Raw genomic sequence first — 18,894 nt, forward strand, 5'->3', positions numbered from 1 at the left:
GTTGGCTAAATTGAGTTAAGCATGGGAAAGTGTTGCTATACATAGGCCTGTCATATGTATGAAAGAACAACTCAAATTCATCCTCTATGTCTATTGAGCATGTGAAAAATAGCATGTATGAAAGAATCACCCAATTCCATGATTTAAGTCTTGTAACACATTGATTGAAATCCAGTATGTATAAAAGTCCACTTGTAACACATTCATTGCTAGAGAGTGACTTTTGAAAAAAAAAATGGGTTTAATAAGGGAAAGTGTGTGGTTTATATTACATGGCACAATGCTTATCAACATTATACATACCTGTGTGCTTTTTTTTGTATTATCTTACTAGTGATAATCTCATTCTAACATTGTTGTCTTTGTATATGATTCAAAAAACCACCCAAGTCCAAAATTTAAAACGAACCCCACGAAGTCCCTGAAATGCTAATCGTCATTTAATACAGGTTAATCCACCCATTTGCACGTAAAACTTACCATATTGACCAGGTAAATCTAACTGAAGGAATTAAAAAGATACACATGTTTTTCTCTCAAAATCACTTCCCATGGACTTGGGTGGGTTTTGTATTCATGTATTCAATAAAGGAACACATTTATGATCCAGGTGCGTGTATAATAGAAAATTCGATCACACGTGTATATCACAATGCATATGTAAACTTTATTTTATCTGTGTCAACAATAGAATATTGATCACTAACGGAGTATGAAGCTTTATGAAAAAAAAATTATAATATAGCGTGTTGACACTGTGCTACATCTATTGGGGTTCACTCCGGTATGAATCATTTCATGTTGTTGCTTGCCAGTAAATGATCTGAACGATTCGTTGAAGTAGCTATACATTTATGTATTTCTGCTGTATGAATCATTTCATGTTTTTTCTTGTGTCCCAATCGCCTGAATGATTTCTCACAATAGCTACAATTATGAGGTTTCTCTCCCGTATGAATCATTTCATGTCTTTTCTTGTTACTCGATTGGCTAAACGATTTGTTGCAGTAGCTGCATTTATGAGGTTTCTCTCCTGTATGAATCTTTTCATGTCGCTTCTTGTTTCCCGATACAATGAATGATTTGTTGCAATAATTACATTTATGAGGTTTCTCTCCTGTATGGATCATTTCGTGTTTTTTCTTGTCTCCCAATCCACTGAATGATTTGTTGCAATAGTTACATTCATAAGGGGTTTCTCTTGTATGAATCCTTTCATGTATTTTCTTGTTACCAGATGTACTAAACGATTTGTTGCAGTAGCTACATTTATGAGGTTTCACTCCCGTATGAATCATTTCATGGTGTTTCTTTATCCCCACTCGGTTGAATGACTTGTTGCAGTAGCTACATTTATAAGGTGTTTCTCCTCTGTGACTCATTTCATGGCGTTTCTTGCTCCCCGCATGGTTGAATGACTTGTTGCAGTAGCTACATTTATAAGGTGTTTCTCCTCTGTGACTCATTTCATGGCGTTTCTTGCTCCCCGCATGGTTGAATGACTTGTTGCAGTAGCTACATTTATAAGGTGTTTCTCCTCTATGACTCATTTCATGGTGTTTCTTATCCCCCATGTCACGGAAGAATGTGTTGCAATAGATACATTTATGAGGTTTCTCTCCCGTATGAATCATTTCATGTCGTTTCTTATCTGCCATTTGCCGGAATGTTTTGTTACAATAGATACATTTATGAGGTTTCACTCCCGTATGAATCATTTCATGTCGTTTCTTGTTCCACACTTGGCTGAATGATTTGTTGCAGTATCTACATTTATGCGGTTTTTCTCCTGTATGAATCATTTCATGGTGTTTCTTGTTCCCCAATTGGTTGAATGACTTGTTGCAGTAGTTACATTTATGGGGTTTCTCTCCTGTATGGATCATCTCATGCTGCTTCTTATGTGCCATTTTCACGAATGATTTGTCGCAGTGTCGACATTTATGGGGTTTCCGTTGCGTGTATTTTAGTTCATGTCTAAATTTCGCAGATGTGGAGTTAACCTGGCCATCCTTATGATCTGTATAGTCCTGATGACGTGAATCCTTCTGTACATTGTCATCGGCAGGTCTCCTCTTTTGCGTCCTGTTGGTTCGTAGCTTACTGACACACCCAGCTTTTGGTTTTATCCATGGATTGTTGTACCAGTAAGGTTTGATACTTAACTCATGGTTGCGAAGATGTGATTTATAACGAGGAATATTGTCCGCGATAAATCTTCTTTTGCAATACTTGCAAACAGGGTCTTGTCGTAGATGCCATTTTCGCTGAAGTCGCATCATGGTATCTGAAAAACAAACGGGAAAATGTAATTTTTCTATTATACTCAGTAGCGTAGCCAGGGTTATGGTGGAAGCAGAGCCATTTGACAAAAAAGATAAAGAAAACAACACCCCCTTAACAAAAAAATGAAAGAGAAAATTGGGAAGGCAAAGAAAATATTTTTTCGTCTTTGCCACCAAATCTTAAAGTTTACCCCTGACCAAGAAAGCTGGATACGCCCCTAATTATAATTAACAATCAATCAACATGTTGATTTCTGGGAGCGATGAACCTCTTGCAAAACCTGTAGCTTGTCGGGCAAACGCTCTAACCAGACTTGAGAGTCCTGTTTATCAAGGATGTAGCTCAGTGGTTAGAGCGCTCGCCCGACAAGCGAGAGGTCTGGGGTCAAGTCACCATACAGACAGGTACATGTCCAGAGTTTTTACTCTGGTATATCTGCCTATGCATGTCATGTTTCCATTTGTAACTTCAAGTTTAAACGTGCTGGCGTGTGATGGGTAATTCTGCTTTCCTCTATATTTTGATATATTAAGAATAACGATTAAGCATCATTATTTTGATCTCGTGCGCTAGTTTGTAATGTTTGAATATTTCCATGTTCCAGTGTATGAAGCGTAAGCCTCTTCCCTTGTTTGCATGATTATAAACTGGCTTCAAAAAGAAACTTATAATTGTTTACAAGGTCATATCTTAAAATCCTCTCCATAAAAAAAAAAAAAAATTACACACAGGGTTACTTCAATACTCTATACTCTAAACAAATGTCAGTAACCAAGCAGTTGTCAAACTAACACAACAGTAATATGCACTGAGACGGAACAGTTTCCGGGACCACATTCACAGGCGAGTAATTGGAACCCATTACCCCCAAATGAAATAAGGCACATTTTACTCAAAGTTTTTGCTGGCATATCTGTCAGGAGTATCTCCATTTATTTGTAAACCAGACTTGGATTTAACATCCAATAAAATACGGACCCAAAGGGTACCGTTCCAATACATCAAACTTGGCTTAACTTTTCAAGAGAAAATTTCTCAAGAGAAGTTTACATACATTTATTGAGTCAATCCTTTAATATAAATTCCTTAGAAAAGTGCATATACATTAATCCTACTTTCCTGAAGCCGGAAACATTCAGGAAAGTAATCTGGATATTTGACATATTTCGTTCAACTTCTCATGCACTATTTCTCAAATTTATTAGTTACGAATTATTACTATTTGTAAACACTTATGCAATTACCTATGGTGATCCAATTATTTTCATATAATTGGATTCAAGATAAAATTTGTGGCCCTGTCCCTTTTTTACCGCCACAATTTTTGACCTGGATAGTCTTACTTTCCCCGTAAATACAGAGTCTGTTCCCATCTACACACAGTGTCCGCTCACCCGTAAGATACGGGACCCTCCCAGGAATTTCCTGAGCCAATTCCTAAATTACTCACCCGTAAGATACGGGGCCCTCCCGGTAATTTCCCGAGCCCATGCCTACATTACTTATCCGTAAAGTACGGAGCCTCTCCGGAACAAAGTGTGGCCCAACTTCTCACAGAGAAGTTAACCCAACTTAATTCCTTGTATAAGATACGGGCCCTCCAGGGAATTTCCCCGGGCCCTTTTGCACACACACAAGTGTGGCCCAATCTTCTCTTATCATAGAGAAGTTAACCAAAATTAATTCCTTGAAAGTTACATAAATGAATGCAATGAAGAAATGAATGAATGAATGAATGAAAATGAATGAGTTGCATATGAGTTAATTCCTTGTACAATACATAAATGCATGAAAGAAATGAATGAATGAAAATGAATTAATGAATGAATATGGGGCCCTCCAGGGTATTACCCCGAGCCCTTTTGCACACACGCAAGTGTGGCCCCACTTCTTGTGTCGCAAAGAAGTTAACACAAATTCCTCGTAAGATACTGGGCCCTCCCGGGAATTTCCTTGGCCCTTTTGCCCACATGCAAGTGTAGCCCAACTTCTCTTTTTGCAGAAGTTAACCCAAATTAATTCCTCGTAAGATACGGGGCCCTCCAGGAATTTCCTTGGCCCTTTTCACACACACACAAGTGTGGCCCAACTCTTCTTCTTGCAGAGAAGTTAACCCAAATTAATTTCTTGTAAGATACGGGGCCCTCCAGGGTATTCTCGAGCCCTTTCCACACTCGGCAAGTGTGGCCCAACTTCTTAAAAAGAAGTTAACAGCAATGTATTAACCGGCTAGCTACAGAGCCCTTTTTAAAGGGATTTCCTGAACGCCTAGATCTGTATACCCAAATGCGCCTAACCTCTCCAAGAGAAGTTAAAATGTGCACTTCTTGAATCCTCTCCCTTGGTCAGCTACCGCCCTCTTCCTGGTAATTTGCCCATGCCCAGTAGCTACCATTAAAATGCAGACTGCAATACCCCTTAGGTCTATGTACCTCTATATCCCGTACGATATGGAAGCCTTCCTAGCCAACTACTGCTCCTAAGTAACTGTCCACAAAGGTATTGAATACTGGGATATGGTGGGTGGGAAAATTTTCTTCACATTGGAGACCAAACCTACTCCTTTCCATGACAGATAGCAAATGTGCCTAATCCCTGACCAACTGGGCAGTATCACAAGGCTATTGACCACTTCCCATTGGCTACTTCAAACAATAGTCACTAAACCCATTGGCTCTTGCATAAAGCCATTACTATGCAACCAATCAATAAATCAATCATATTGATTTGTCCAAGCACAAGCTTGGACCAGGGTTAGTCTATTTCACAGGGGGTAAATTTGTTTATTGTATAGATACAATAAACTTTATTACCCCCAAATGAAATAAGGCACATTTTACTCAAAGTTTTTGCTGGCATATCTGTCAGGAGTATCTCCATTTATTTGTAAACCAGACTTGGATTTAACATCCAATAAAATACGGACCCAAAGGGTACCGTTCCAATACATCAAACTTGGCTTAACTTTTCAAGAGAAAATTTCTCAAGAGAAGTTTACATACATTTATTGAGTCAATCCTTTAATATAAATTCCTTAGAAAAGTGCATATACATTAATCCTACTTTCCTGAAGCCGGAAACATTCAGGAAAGTAATCTGGATATTTGACATATTTCGTTCAACTTCTCATGCACTATTTCTCAAATTTATTAGTTACGAATTATTACTATTTGTAAACACTTATGCAATTACCTATGGTGATCCAATTATTTTCATATAATTGGATTCAAGATAAAATTTGTGGCCCTGTCCCTTTTTACCGCCAAACAAATTTATGGCACAGAAATTTGCCCAACCCCCTTTTTTTTTTTTTTTTCAATTGTGATTTATGAACCCTAGCTATCCCTTTTGACAGCTTAATTCCCCAGGCTTATTAACACCGGTAAAAACCCTTACAGAAATCACTTGAAAATGTGCACCCTTGATGTCATTGACAAACACAAGGATATTTGAGATTTAATGTATCTCAAATTTTACAAGACACCTTTAAACAAGACCCCTTTTGTGTATAAGGAAGAGGTACAAGCTGCACACAGTATATATATTGCCGAATAATAGCCAAACCTGTGCCTATTTTTGTTTGTGCACCGAGTTTATCCTCCCCTATGTACAACATGTACTATACTTGTACATAGGCTTACTTATTAAGGCCTCGGGCCTAAGAAAAACAATCTTGGTAGCAGCGGGCTACGAAAACTCGAAAACTCCTCTATTTAATAGTATTTTGGGAGAAAAATTGAGAACGTAGGATGACCCCTGGCTTACTACCCCATGGCACCCTGGTGATTGAATTCCTCCTATTATGAAACAACACCCATGCAATTTCCCACCCTTGAACATTGATACATGCTGGTGGTGACTTAAAGGCTTGCGCAACAGCTTATCCTAAGCTTCCACTGACGCCCCGACCTGAGCCAGTGCGATCCACTCCTGATGACATAACAAGCAAAATGCTGTTTTCGTCAATTCGCAGAAGGCACTCAAATGGATATATTTTTATTCACTAATTAATTAGCTGGACAAATATTTCCAAATGTGCCCAGTACTACTACTGCCCAGGAAGTGCAGTGAAGTAAATTAACTCCATAACACAGTGATCGTTGTAAGGGCGTGCTCAATGTATATAATAAACGATAGAAACGGCAAGAACATACTAGCGAGATTGCTACTTGCAGTGCCTAACTCAATAATTAAAACCAAAATGGCAACTTTGCTTTGGCTGCCAACTTCGTGCCAAGCCAACCCATTTTGCATACCAGTATCTATGCCCAGTACTACTGCCCAGGAAATGAAGTAAAGTAAATTGACTCCATAACAGTGATCGTTGTAAGGGCGTAGAAGCTCGTAGAGCACTCAATGTATAATAGTCATATAATAAACGATAGAAATGACATGAACATACTAGCGAGTTAGGCTACCTGCGGTGCCTAACTCAATAATTACACAATATGGCAACTTTGCTTTGGCTGCCAAGCCAATGCATTTTGCATGTACCAGTATCTATATATTATCTATCATTTGTTCCCAGAGAATGAGATTATCGGCCATTGTAACGATATAATTAATGGCATTCAATGGTCATATATATTGCTCAGACAACATCATATCATTGGCAAGCTAATATTTTGAGAATGAAAATAAGACTTAAAATTTATATTCTGCAAAAAGAAAAACCCAACTTAAGTGATGAGTTCATTCGAACGAGACAGATTTGACCTAGAAAGAGGTTGACGTCATGAAATGACTGCCTGCTTTGCCAAAAGGGACTATAAACATTCTCAATGCACATAATGTATACTGTTGTTCACAGACAAAACCTCTGAATTAAGTATTACAAATTGTTAAAGGTTTTTTTTGTTTGTTTTTTAAATATGGATAAAATCAGCCACTTTTTTTTTTTTTTTTTTTTTTTTTTTTTAAATATATTTGCCAATTGCGATCTTCCAATTCATATGTTTATCAATATCATAATAAATATTTGGGCTGATAAAATTTAAAAAAAATAATTACAGCGTGATCAATGTGAGACTAGCATATAAATCGTGTTAAGTCCACAGGCTCGTGTACCTGATTTCCCTGTGCAATATTGCAATGCTATAGTTATTATAGTTTCAGTTGGATGAAATATTACAAGCGAACACATAGTAACAATACTGTGTGAGGCTTTGTTTCCGAAATGAGAACAAAATAGTCTGCATATTATTATGCAGCATTGTTATGGTAAATATTAGTACAACTCATTGTTGCAGCAACCATGTTGCTAATGTCAAACTTGTCAAAGTGATTGTGATTGTGTTACACAAGTATTAAATGAGAGCATGATATAGTGTCCGCTTCATTTACTTACGTCGTCAGCCGGCTACCTTGAAAATTAATTTCGCTTCAAACTGGGGACGAACACGTACGAACTGCACCCACACAATTTCTCTTTTTTCAGGAGAAACATGCATAAAAAGTTGCAACAAGTGTCAACTTGTAATTTAATAATTATTCTCCTCGAATAGAGATGAACTTGTTTTTGCAATAGACGTGCCCTTAAAATACATAATGTCCGCATTGTACACTGAAAGTGTTCCCGTCCCACTTCGTCTTGTCCTGCCAGAATCTTGCTTCGGATATATCATTAGATGTGGTATAAATGGTCCAAATAATGTCCAGAACGTATTATATCATTCTTTATATCATCCATGTCACATAGCTTCCATTATTAACTGCGAGCATCAATATGTTGATTCAACCTGAAATAAATCAGAAAAAGAAAACAGAAACTGGGAAGCAACTTGCCGGTCAACCTTACCGCTATGCAAAATTCCTATTTCATTTCGCTGTTGCTACACAAAATTCCTTATCCTACTAACGAGAGGGACAGGAATTTCCTGATGAAATGCGATATGCTTCCAACTTCCCGAAATCTTGTGAATTCCCCGGTGAATTGTTAAGTTTCAATGGGATCATTCTCCAAGCCTCATGAATACCAACATTGAATGACCTCCCATTGATCCCCCAAATGACTACTTCACTTGATGTTACTACCCAAATCCTGTCGCTTTCCCCATTTCCCCTGTCTTACGTACTGGACTCCGGATGACCATGAGTAAAGCCAACATCTTGAACATTTTTAACCTCCTATGCTACGTACCTCTTTTTACCAAGCTCCGTAAACACCTGATACTATATTGCCTGAATCTGCTGGAACCCCTTTTATCGAGTTGCATGACCATCTGACCTTTATACAATGTCTTCAGGTGACCCTGATAAGCCTGACCCAAGAAATTATGACTTTGACTGCTCCTCTATTTCCCCAAGTTCCATGCAAACTCCTTGAGCCTTATATCTTATTTGCTCTCCAATTACCTCAAATTCCAATCCCATATTTTCCAACAATCTGTACCTTCTAACCTACATTATGACCTTGAACTTATGAACCATGAATGCTGAGAAAAGAAATTAGGCTCATCATGCTTCACCCTGACTGAACATAATCATTAGGGAGGAGTGACGCACCACAAGCTTCAAAAGTCATAAAATGAAATACCATGCAATTGTTATCCAGTATTGCACAACTGAAATCCAACAGTTGGATTACCAATATAATCTATTTCATGATCCTGCGACAACCTATGGCGATCTGACCCCGAATAATCCAAAACGAACCCTAACCAAATTTCATGAACCTACAAAATCTATAGGCCCTACCAGTTTGAACCCTGATGAACCCGGATTTACCATGATGCTTTTTGTCCAGTTTCCGTGGTCACCCCCAAATTTCATGAACCACCGACCCTCTACCTCTGACCTCTTTTTGCCCTGTTGGGTGATCGCTCTGCAAATTTATTTTGAATTCATTCAACAAAGGAAAATATTTCTCCCCTTGAAAAGGATATTTATATGATCACATGCACCCTGTCAATCTTATAAATGCATATAATTACCTATACATTCACCATAGATTTTAAATACCGGTGCATTAACTAATCTGGTAATGTGGCAGACTGGCAGTGGCACCCCTTTTAAATTTTTCCTTGCTCAGTTCTCCAAAACCCTGGCTCCAAGGCACCCCTTTTATTGAAGGCACAAACCTCACCCTAGCCAAAATGTTTGATTACCAAACCAATATAAAATTTTTATTTACTATATATGGTCTGGGTGCCCTCACTTCTTACCTAGTCAAGTACTTCATTGTCTGATATATTCTTTCTACCTGACAGTATGAATTATTCATGGCACAAATAATTTGCCCAATATTTATTTGTACGTTATCCGACTCACTTTTTTTTCTTTCTTTTTTTCGACGCCAAACTAGACTTCTCCGTAGTCCACTTGCCAATTGTGCACTACTCTGGCTATTACATTTAAGCTTAAAAACTCTGATTTAATTAATGAGTGCACAATTGATAGATTTTCACAACTGATCTTTTCAGTCACCGTACGCCCTCTGTTTGTTAGCTTCCCAAGTGGACTACTGACTTTGCCTTGAGAGTTAGGCCAATTTCTGGCCTAACTAAAATTGGTGATGATGTAATGCATCTTTAAAAATGAATCTGGCTTGTGATTGGTCGCCCAGATCTCGTTATTGTTTAAATCCTCCCGACGCGTACTGGTACCATTATAACTATACATGGTACACAACTATCTAGGGAATGCGGCGCTTTTGTGCTGGTGGATGAACGTATGCATCTAGCGCGTATTGTACCACCATGCTTAGTCTTGTGGTTAGATTTTATTGATAAACAAGTATGATTGACAGTGTGTGAGTCCCGGGGTAAAGTTCTGCTAAAAAGTGGAAGTCCATAGTCGGTTTTTCGGATAATAAACTGGCAGATTCTAAAATTAGAATTGTTCAGTATTGAAGTGTCATTATAATTATGCCATTATGATATGTTGCATTCAATAATATAAGGCTACGTAGGGCCTATACTTTACTTTTACTGTCACAAATATAATTATATAGCCTAAACTTTTTCATAACCATTTTATACTAGTATTTTGATGTAGGCCTACTAAATATCAGTATAATTTCGAGTTCAACTGAATGCGTTCATCATGATTAATAACATTTTTATTTATCAAAAATCGACTATGGCATAGTCTAACGCCAAACTGACATGAGCCCATCCCGGGTTGATTGTCTTACCAATTCTCCCTACCTGACACACACCATGACTTATTCATGCCCCCAATAATTTGTCCATTATTTTATTTGAGATCTCATTCAATTTTTTGATCCAGTGGATCACATGAGCAAACTAATTAATTATTCCTGAATTCTGACAAAACAATTATCGCATCAGCGGTGGCACCTGCACCTTTTTTTATTTTTGCCACGCCCATGTTTTCCAAGGCCCTCCCTAGCCAGTTCGTTTACCCAACCAATTTCCCTACCTAAACCGTCCGAATTATACAGGATACTTATCTTCCAATTTTATTTTATTTATTTGTTTATTTTTATTTATTTATTTATTTTTTCCATTCATGATAATTTTTATCTCTCGTACACAAAGTAAAAAGATGTTATGATCACATGACCGCAACTAAATTAATCACTCATGAATTTGAAATTGATCAAGAGTAGAGCCTATTTACTCCAGCAACTTCGCAAGTAGTGGAGTTTCAGAACTCGATAGAGTCCATGTTTATAATTAATTTTAACTTTACTTAAAATTTGCTCACCCCGTTTTGACGTCCATGTCCAAGCAAGTATCCATGTACATAATCACAGTTGTAACCGGTGTTTGCCCAGCTGGCCTTCCCAAATTGCAATACTTGATCCCAACACGCAGATTTCGCCATCATCCGACAGTGATCAACAAATCGATCCCACTCATTGCTGTGACTCGCTGCTAGCTGCTGCATGGATGCTCGACTGGGGTTTCATTTACACCTCCATATAATTCCATTTCTGCTGAAAGATTCAGCATTCGGTAATTAACAGCCTTGATTGCTGCAGATTTTGCTGGATGAGCGATGTCTTGCCTTCCCGATCGGTTCAAAATTCTGCACCCCTAAATTTCAAAGATCCATCAAGGTGCTAATTATTTTGTGTTCCCATGATGGCTGCTATATTCCTATCATCAGTGTTTCTAGATACTAGTTGGTAGTTGCTGACATATTTTGCGATTATGCTTCCTTCGTTCAGAATAATTTATAGCTATTTCTAACCACCTCTGATTATATCATTATAAAAGCAAATACTATTTCCTTGAAAAGAATAAGTTTTCCCTTCCATGGAAATAATTCTGTGTTAGAAAAATTTTCTTCACATTGGAGACCAAACCTACTCCTTTCCATGACAGATAGCAAACTGCCTAATCCCTGACCAACTGGGCAGTATCACAAGGCTATTGACCACTTCCCATTGGCTACTTCAAACAATAGTCACTAAACCCATTGGCTCTTGCATAAAGCCATTACTATGCAACCAATCAATAAATCAATCATATTGATTTGTCCAAGCACAAGCTTGGACCAGGGTTAGTCTATTTCACAGGGGGTAAATTTGTTTATTGTATAGATACAATAAACTTTATTATTTCAAAAGGGCAAGTGGAATAATGTGGAACGGGCTGCTTCTGCTTTTCACACACTTCTTTAAGAAACAGGTCTTGTTCCACACTATTCCATTTACTCACAGATTTCATGTGTTGGGTGCCAATTATTGGACTGTGAATGTGGTCCAGGAAGCTGTTCCATGTCAATTTGCTGTTGTGTCAGTTGGACAACTGTTTGGTTACTGGCGAGTGTTTAGAGTAGAGTATTGAAGTAATCCTGTGTGCAATGTTTGTTCATTTTTATGACAGCATTCAAGAACTCACCCCGATTTGACTGACACGGGCGTGAAAAAATATTTGAGGTTGAAAATAATAATAAAACATATGCTTATAGGTCATTCCTTGGGTAAAATTGTCTGTAGTTTCTAATTTTACCACTTCAAAGTATCTAGTATAGTTTTTGAGAAAAATATTGATTTTGGGTCATTTTTGTCCGAAAAACACCATTTTCGCGTGACAAAATTTTGGAGCCTTCATTTAGAATCACTGATTATACCCATTTAACCTTTAATGATGATCCATTTATCACTTTTTATTCATTAATTTAGGGTAGTACCATTCAGTCAAAAACATTATTTTCCATATAGATCATTTATTTTTCTTGTAATCATGGTAATGGTCACTGGAAATTGACATTTGCCGTGACAAAAGATTCACAAAAAAACTCAATTTTCGGACGACAAACGGCTTGTAACATTAATAAAATTTGATCAGAATGTACTACAAAGAAGATTTACCCCTCATTCTATTCAGCATTTAATACGCTAAATGCGGATAATAATTTTGTATTCATTATTGTTTATAAATATACAGAAAAATCACAAAATGTTACCCCTACCCCTTAATTTTCAAGGGCGTGAAAAAAACCCACATGCCTTTGTTTAAAAAAAAAATCCAAACTTTTTTAATAATCGACCTATGGACTTAAAATTCAAACTTGTTGTGCCCAAGATACTTGGCTATAACAAGTTTGAGTTATTGGTGCTCACTGTCTATATTAAAAAAGTTTGGATGTTTTTAACAATCTGATATGCCCATTTTAGAGCCCTGGACATACTTTTTCGTATAGGAAATTGCCATAGGAATTTTGGATTTTGAAAACGAAAGCACTGTAGGCATGACTTCAGATTCAGATTCTGCACAAAATTTCACTATAGAAAAAGTGTATTTTATTGTTTTAGCAATAACTTTACTTTTTGGCAAATTTGTCAGTCAAACCGGGGTGACATTGTGAACCTTGTCTTATGGAGAGGATTTTAAGATATGACCTTTTAAAATACACACCAAATATTTGTATGATGTTCCTCTAGAATCTCCCGAGAAATCTTAGTGGTGTCCCCTGGGGCGGTGTCAAGCCATTTTCATGGTTGAATTACTGTTTGGACATCGCAATACCAGAATCTCCCGAGAAATCTTAGTGGTGTCAAGCCATTTTCATGGTTAAATTACTGTTTGAACATCGCAATATGAAATACCGGATTACCGCGGTACACAGGTATGTTCTCTTACATCAATTTTTATAATACTGTGTATTTTTAATGATTCAAACAATAAATTTAATCTAACTTTTGAAGCTCAACTTACCATGCATGTCTCGCGAAGTCCACCTCTTGCACTGATGATTTCCACACTGGGCGCCAGCAGTCTATGGCGCCAGCAGTCTATGGCGCCAGGGCGTTCTGTGGTTGACAGAAGAAAACACTTTTATTAAAATAAAATATTATTTTAATAGCAGGCCTACTCCAAATATTAAATACAATAGTTCTCAAGTTGACTCTGCGTGTATATGTAGTCGGGACAGAAAATTGTGTTTCTTGGTCCAGTGTTTGAAAGGCTAGAAAGCTGAGTGATTGGATTTCAACCCTAAAGCGGAAGCAGATTATCAATACCATGTGGATGCAGAGATATCAACCCACCCCACTTCCGCCTTTGCTTAGCCAATAAACAAATTAATTCCGCATCTTGACATCCCTTTGTGCCTTGACCTACCAGATTACAATACCCAGTGGGCACACCTGATCATGAAGGTCTACTCATGATCTGACGTTGAAATCACGCTGAAATTTCGACGTCGAAATCAATTTGCAATATTAAAATATAATATAATAATATATAATATAGCAAGCTGCAAGGAAAAGAGGCTAGAAATAGAATAATAATACTAAAAAGGTCTTATTAATTTCCTTTAAAAATAGCACAAAATCAAATATCCTAAATTTGGGGGCTAATTTCGGACAATTCCTTGATTTTTTATCCGGGGGGGGGGGTCACTCACATTGTGGCCTGTACACCATCCACGATAATCAACTTTTGTAAAGCACCCTAAACAAGGATTTAACCCTTGGCTAAAACGATAGGACTACCCTAAACAGGTAACACGCGCCTGTTTTCACACCTTTAAAAGGGAGTTTGTTCCTTGCATCAAATTTCATACCCTAAATTTCATTTCTGCGTATTTATAGCAATTGCAATTTTGCTACCCTTTTTCGGTAGCTGTAAAAGACAGAAAACAGAAATGACAGAAAAGACAGAAAAGTTTGGAGTTATGAATTAGGGAGTAGTTATTGATAGTAATGAATGCAAATGAGTGAGAATGAGTCGAAATATGAATCAGTTTGACCATACACTCTATGTGTAGGTTTGCTAGGTGAATTCAAATTTGCCATCAAACTGCATCATTTAACATATCAAATTAAAGCCCTTGAGTAAAGAAAGCCAAAACTGAAAACATTTTTGTCATAGCACTTTCCGTAACAAAGTTACATCTTGTCAAAGATTGACTTTCATCAAAAAGAGTCTGCTAGCAAAATTCCCCAAAACGGCATTTAGGGGTGTTTCTAGATCGTAGTCTCATGGCGATAGCAGCTTTTTTAATGGAACTGCTATCAAAATCCCTCTAAAATTCCATGTGCAACTTGTTCATCACCATAAAAAATCATATATTTGGGTCAAGTGAAGTATAGAAAACATATTTATGTAGGTTTCCTTCACCGACCTGTTCTCGAAAAAAATTCAAATTTCTATGTAAATATGCATTGTGTTTGGGCCCCGGTCTCGGCGAATTTCGCTGACTAGCAAATGTGTTATAACTAAGGTTTGCCTGGCATACCTACTATTAGTGAGTGGTCCTAATGTAACAATGTCACAAAAGTCTGAACTGTGCCTCAAAGCATGTTTTAAATGGTCTATGCTCTAAGCCAGAAAGCCTTGACCAGCTGCAGGACCTGCTGATAGCATGTTGGTTTTGCATACCTGCATATTTTTAGAGTTTCTTAGTGGCGCAGTGAGTATAAGCTACTTTATTTGAAGTGCATGTGATGTTGGCGAGAACTTTGTGGTGGTGGAGTACATGAGGGGTGGATGCTGATCCCCACAAATCATCACAATTAGATTTTTAATAGCTTTTACTATTTATATGGCACAACAAATTGTGATAAAGCAGGAGATACAATTGAAGACTCTATATCCATTCCAAAAATAAGCAAAGTTCACAAGTTACCCACAATTAGATGAAAACAATGTAATAAAAAAAGTCTATGCCGGCTGAAAAGCTGCCCCTTTTCCTCTTTTCCCCTGACACCCCCTCCCCCGTTGGCTATGCCACTGTTGATCTGAGTACATGAAATGATGACAGTAATCCTTGCACAGACATAGCAGGTAAGGAGGCATTCATGAAGTTGAAAATAAGGGTGGCACTGTTAAGGTGCCTGTACCTCAAAAATTTGTTTAATTACAGAAACTAAATTTTGTCACATTCACCAAGTTTGATGGCAATCCAACAATCTATACTCGGATGACATTGACCATTATCGGCACCCGGTGGTGGTCGCATCCACCAAGTTTGATGGCAATCCAACAAACAATCTATACTGGGATGACCTTGACAATATTTTCGGCACCCGATCTTGGTCGCATCCACCAAGTTTGATGGCAAACCAGCAAACTATCAATTAATGGGAACATGCCCCTTAAAACATTAACTCCCAACATTTTAACTCCCACAGCTTCCTGACAACTCTCTAATTCATAACTCCAAACTTTTCTGTCTTTTCTGTCATTTCTGTTTTCTGTAAACACGATACGCGCGTATCGTGCCTACTCACGAAAAACTACCCTTTTTACGCGATTTTATTATCGCGGATGGTGTACATGCCACAATCATGACAATGGGAGTGACCCCCGGGTTTTTCGCCAGCCCATAGGGCTGGTATCTAATTCTGAGATGGGATTTGTGTACACTAAAGATTAGCTAAGATTATAGCCTTCTTCTATTGGTATGAATTATTTTTTTTACTTCTTGTGGTGGAAATGTTTTTGATGTCTGCTAATTCGATTTGCAAGGAAAAGAAATTATGTTTTGCCGTTTCAACGAAAGAAAACGATTGAGTAATGCCAAAGTTATGTTTGAATTAATTATGACTTAAAAAGTTATCATAGGTTAGGCCTACACATATAAACATAAACTTGTTCAGCAATCAGCATATCAAAAAAATGACATGGTCAACAATTAGTAATTAGTGGGGAATGATCACTGGAACAAGGTCATATCAGTGGACTACTGAACATAGCATGATGTTTGGTTGCCTGTGAGTGCATAATTGATATGTTGATAACAGATCTAATAATGTTGTAGAATCAAAATCTTCATTATATGGACCACATTGAAGTCAAAGTAATTATCTATCCTATCCTGTATCGTTTTATGGATAAAATTGACTCAAAATGTTATTGATGATATTATTGCTATCTTTAACATCAGTTTTGACTTTTCAACGGAAAAATCCGATGGAATATAAAGTTTTTAGGGGCTAGCTATAATATTGAACAATATATCCCATATTTTGACATGCACTTATAGAAAATAAATAAATTATTGTCTTACTTTATAAATTATAAATACTGTAAAATGACACATAACTAAGGGGCTGTGCAATAATTATGAGCCCTGGGGGAGGGTAAAATTGGGGGGGGGGGGAGCAACTTTTGGCAAGCTGAGAGGGGGGGCAAGCGATTTTTGGCACACAATCATGGGGCGCCTTTTTAATAAAACGCTCTAAAAAGGCTTAGGAAAACAGTACGGAAACGCTTAAATATGCAAATTTTCCTGCTCGCTGCGCTCGAAACAGGTATATAGACCATTTAAGGTTTGTAAATTGGGATCCCAAAAATTTGGCATGCGCAAGGGGGGGGCAAAGAATTTTGGCGGGCCGAGAGGGGGGGCAAGCGATTTTGGCAGGCCGAGAGGGGGGCAAGCGATTTTTGGCGAGCCGTTTGGAAATTTTACCCCCCCAGGGGGGCTCATAATTATTGCACAGCCCCTAAAGTGAGGCCACTTTCTATCTTTTTTATTTGATTCATAAAATTACATTCAACAAAATGATTGAAGACTGAGAAAACACATAGTGCAGACTATTACAGAATGGAGTAGGTAAGATGCCATGTCCATAGCTTTGCAGGAGTTTCGGACTAACAATCAACACATTCAAAAAATACAGTTAAAAAGTGAAGATTGTAGTGAATGATCAGTCCTTTATCATGTGCTTGCCACTATCTACTTTATAGTAAACTATACATTGCGAAATAATATAAAATCATTTTAAAATAAAATGTGCATGTAAGTTGAGTTTACATAGCGAATTAACTAACAACTGCAGTGAATTTTTTGATTTTATAATAAGCATGGGTAAAAAGCAGTAAAGACAAAAATACAGAACAATTTGGAGTAATGAATTAAAGAGTTGACAGGAGTTAATGTTTTTTGCTGTTTCAGTGTGCATGTTCTCACCATTGATGGTTTGGTGAACTGTCATGTAACATGGATGTAAGCGTGATCCTAAAAATGCCTTTCACGGTGACCCAAACTATTTACAAGACCTCTTCTGCATTGAGGCTGGCCTTCCCTTTTAAAGGGAATTTTTATTATACATTTCGTTGCATTTTACAAGCTTTTCCCAGTAACATTGGCAACCGGAATTCCAGTCGTTTTCAGGAAAGCATTTCCAAGATTTTTCCAGTAACATTGGCAACCGAATTCCAGTCGTTTTCAGTAGCAAACCTGGAAATCCAGACATTTCTTTTATTGAAATTTTACTCCTCTATAGGGGTGCACACTTACTCCTGGAATATGTCAATTAATTTGATGGTAAAATATGTATATAAGTCTGTTTCATTTAATCTGTTAGCTTCTGTTTAATGTGTTTAAATTACTTGATTTTATTTTATTTTAATCCATTTCATTTCATTTCAATTCTATTCAATTAATCTCAACTTATCTCAACTCCTCTCATCGAATCTTACCTCATCTCCTCTCCTCTCAACTCATCTGAACTCAACTCCTCTCATCGAATCTTACCTCATCTCATCTCAACTTCTCTCATCGAATCTTACCTCATCTCATTTCAACTCCTCTCAACTCCACTTATCGAATCTTACCTCATCTCATCTCAACTCCTCTCATCGAATCTTACCTCATCTCATCTCCTCTCAACTCATCTGAACTCAACTCCTCTCATCGAATCTTACCTCATCTCATCTCAACTTCTCTCAACTCCTCTCATCGAATCTTACCTCATCTCATTTCAACTCCTCTCAACTCCACTTATCGAATCTTACCTCATCTTATCTCAACTCCTCTCATCGAATCTTACCTCATCTCATCTCCTCTCAACTCATCTGAACTCAACTCCTCTCATCGAATCTTACCTCATCTCATCTCAACTTCCCTCTACTCCTCTCATCGAATCTTACCTCATCTCATTTCAACTCCTCTCAACTCCACTTATCGAATCTTACCTCATCTCATCTCAACTCCTCTCACCGAATCTTGCTTCATCTCAACTCAACTCATCTTCTCTCAACTCGTTTCGACTCCTCTCATCGAATCTTACATCATCTCATCTCCTGTCATCTCAACTCCTCTCATCGAATCTTTCCTCATCTCATCTCAACTTATCTTATCTCATCTCATCTTATTTCTAGATTACACATTTTCCATGAAATGTAGCAACAATCCAGCAGACCGTTACGAGGTGGTAGCAACTACTAAGTCGAATTACGATGC

At 37.6% G+C, this 18,894-nt stretch overlaps 1 protein-coding gene across 1 annotated transcript; it reads right to left on the reverse strand.

Moving 5' to 3' along the window:
• Nucleotides 1-374: 374 nt before the first annotated feature.
• Nucleotides 375-13,678, reverse strand: LOC140162182 (uncharacterized). The gene is made up of 2 exons (XM_072185451.1): nt 13,419-13,678; nt 375-2,287 (listed from the first exon to the last, which is right to left on the reverse strand). Exons 1-2 carry the CDS (start codon nt 13,423-13,425, stop codon nt 792-794), a joined length of 1,503 nt encoding a protein of 500 aa, XP_072041552.1. The 5' UTR covers nt 13,426-13,678; the 3' UTR covers nt 375-791.
• Nucleotides 13,679-18,894: the final 5,216 nt, after the last annotated feature.

Source organism: Amphiura filiformis, chromosome 10 (genome assembly GCF_039555335.1).
Source record: "Amphiura filiformis chromosome 10, Afil_fr2py, whole genome shotgun sequence".
Classification (NCBI taxonomy): domain Eukaryota; kingdom Metazoa; phylum Echinodermata; class Ophiuroidea; order Amphilepidida; family Amphiuridae; genus Amphiura; species Amphiura filiformis.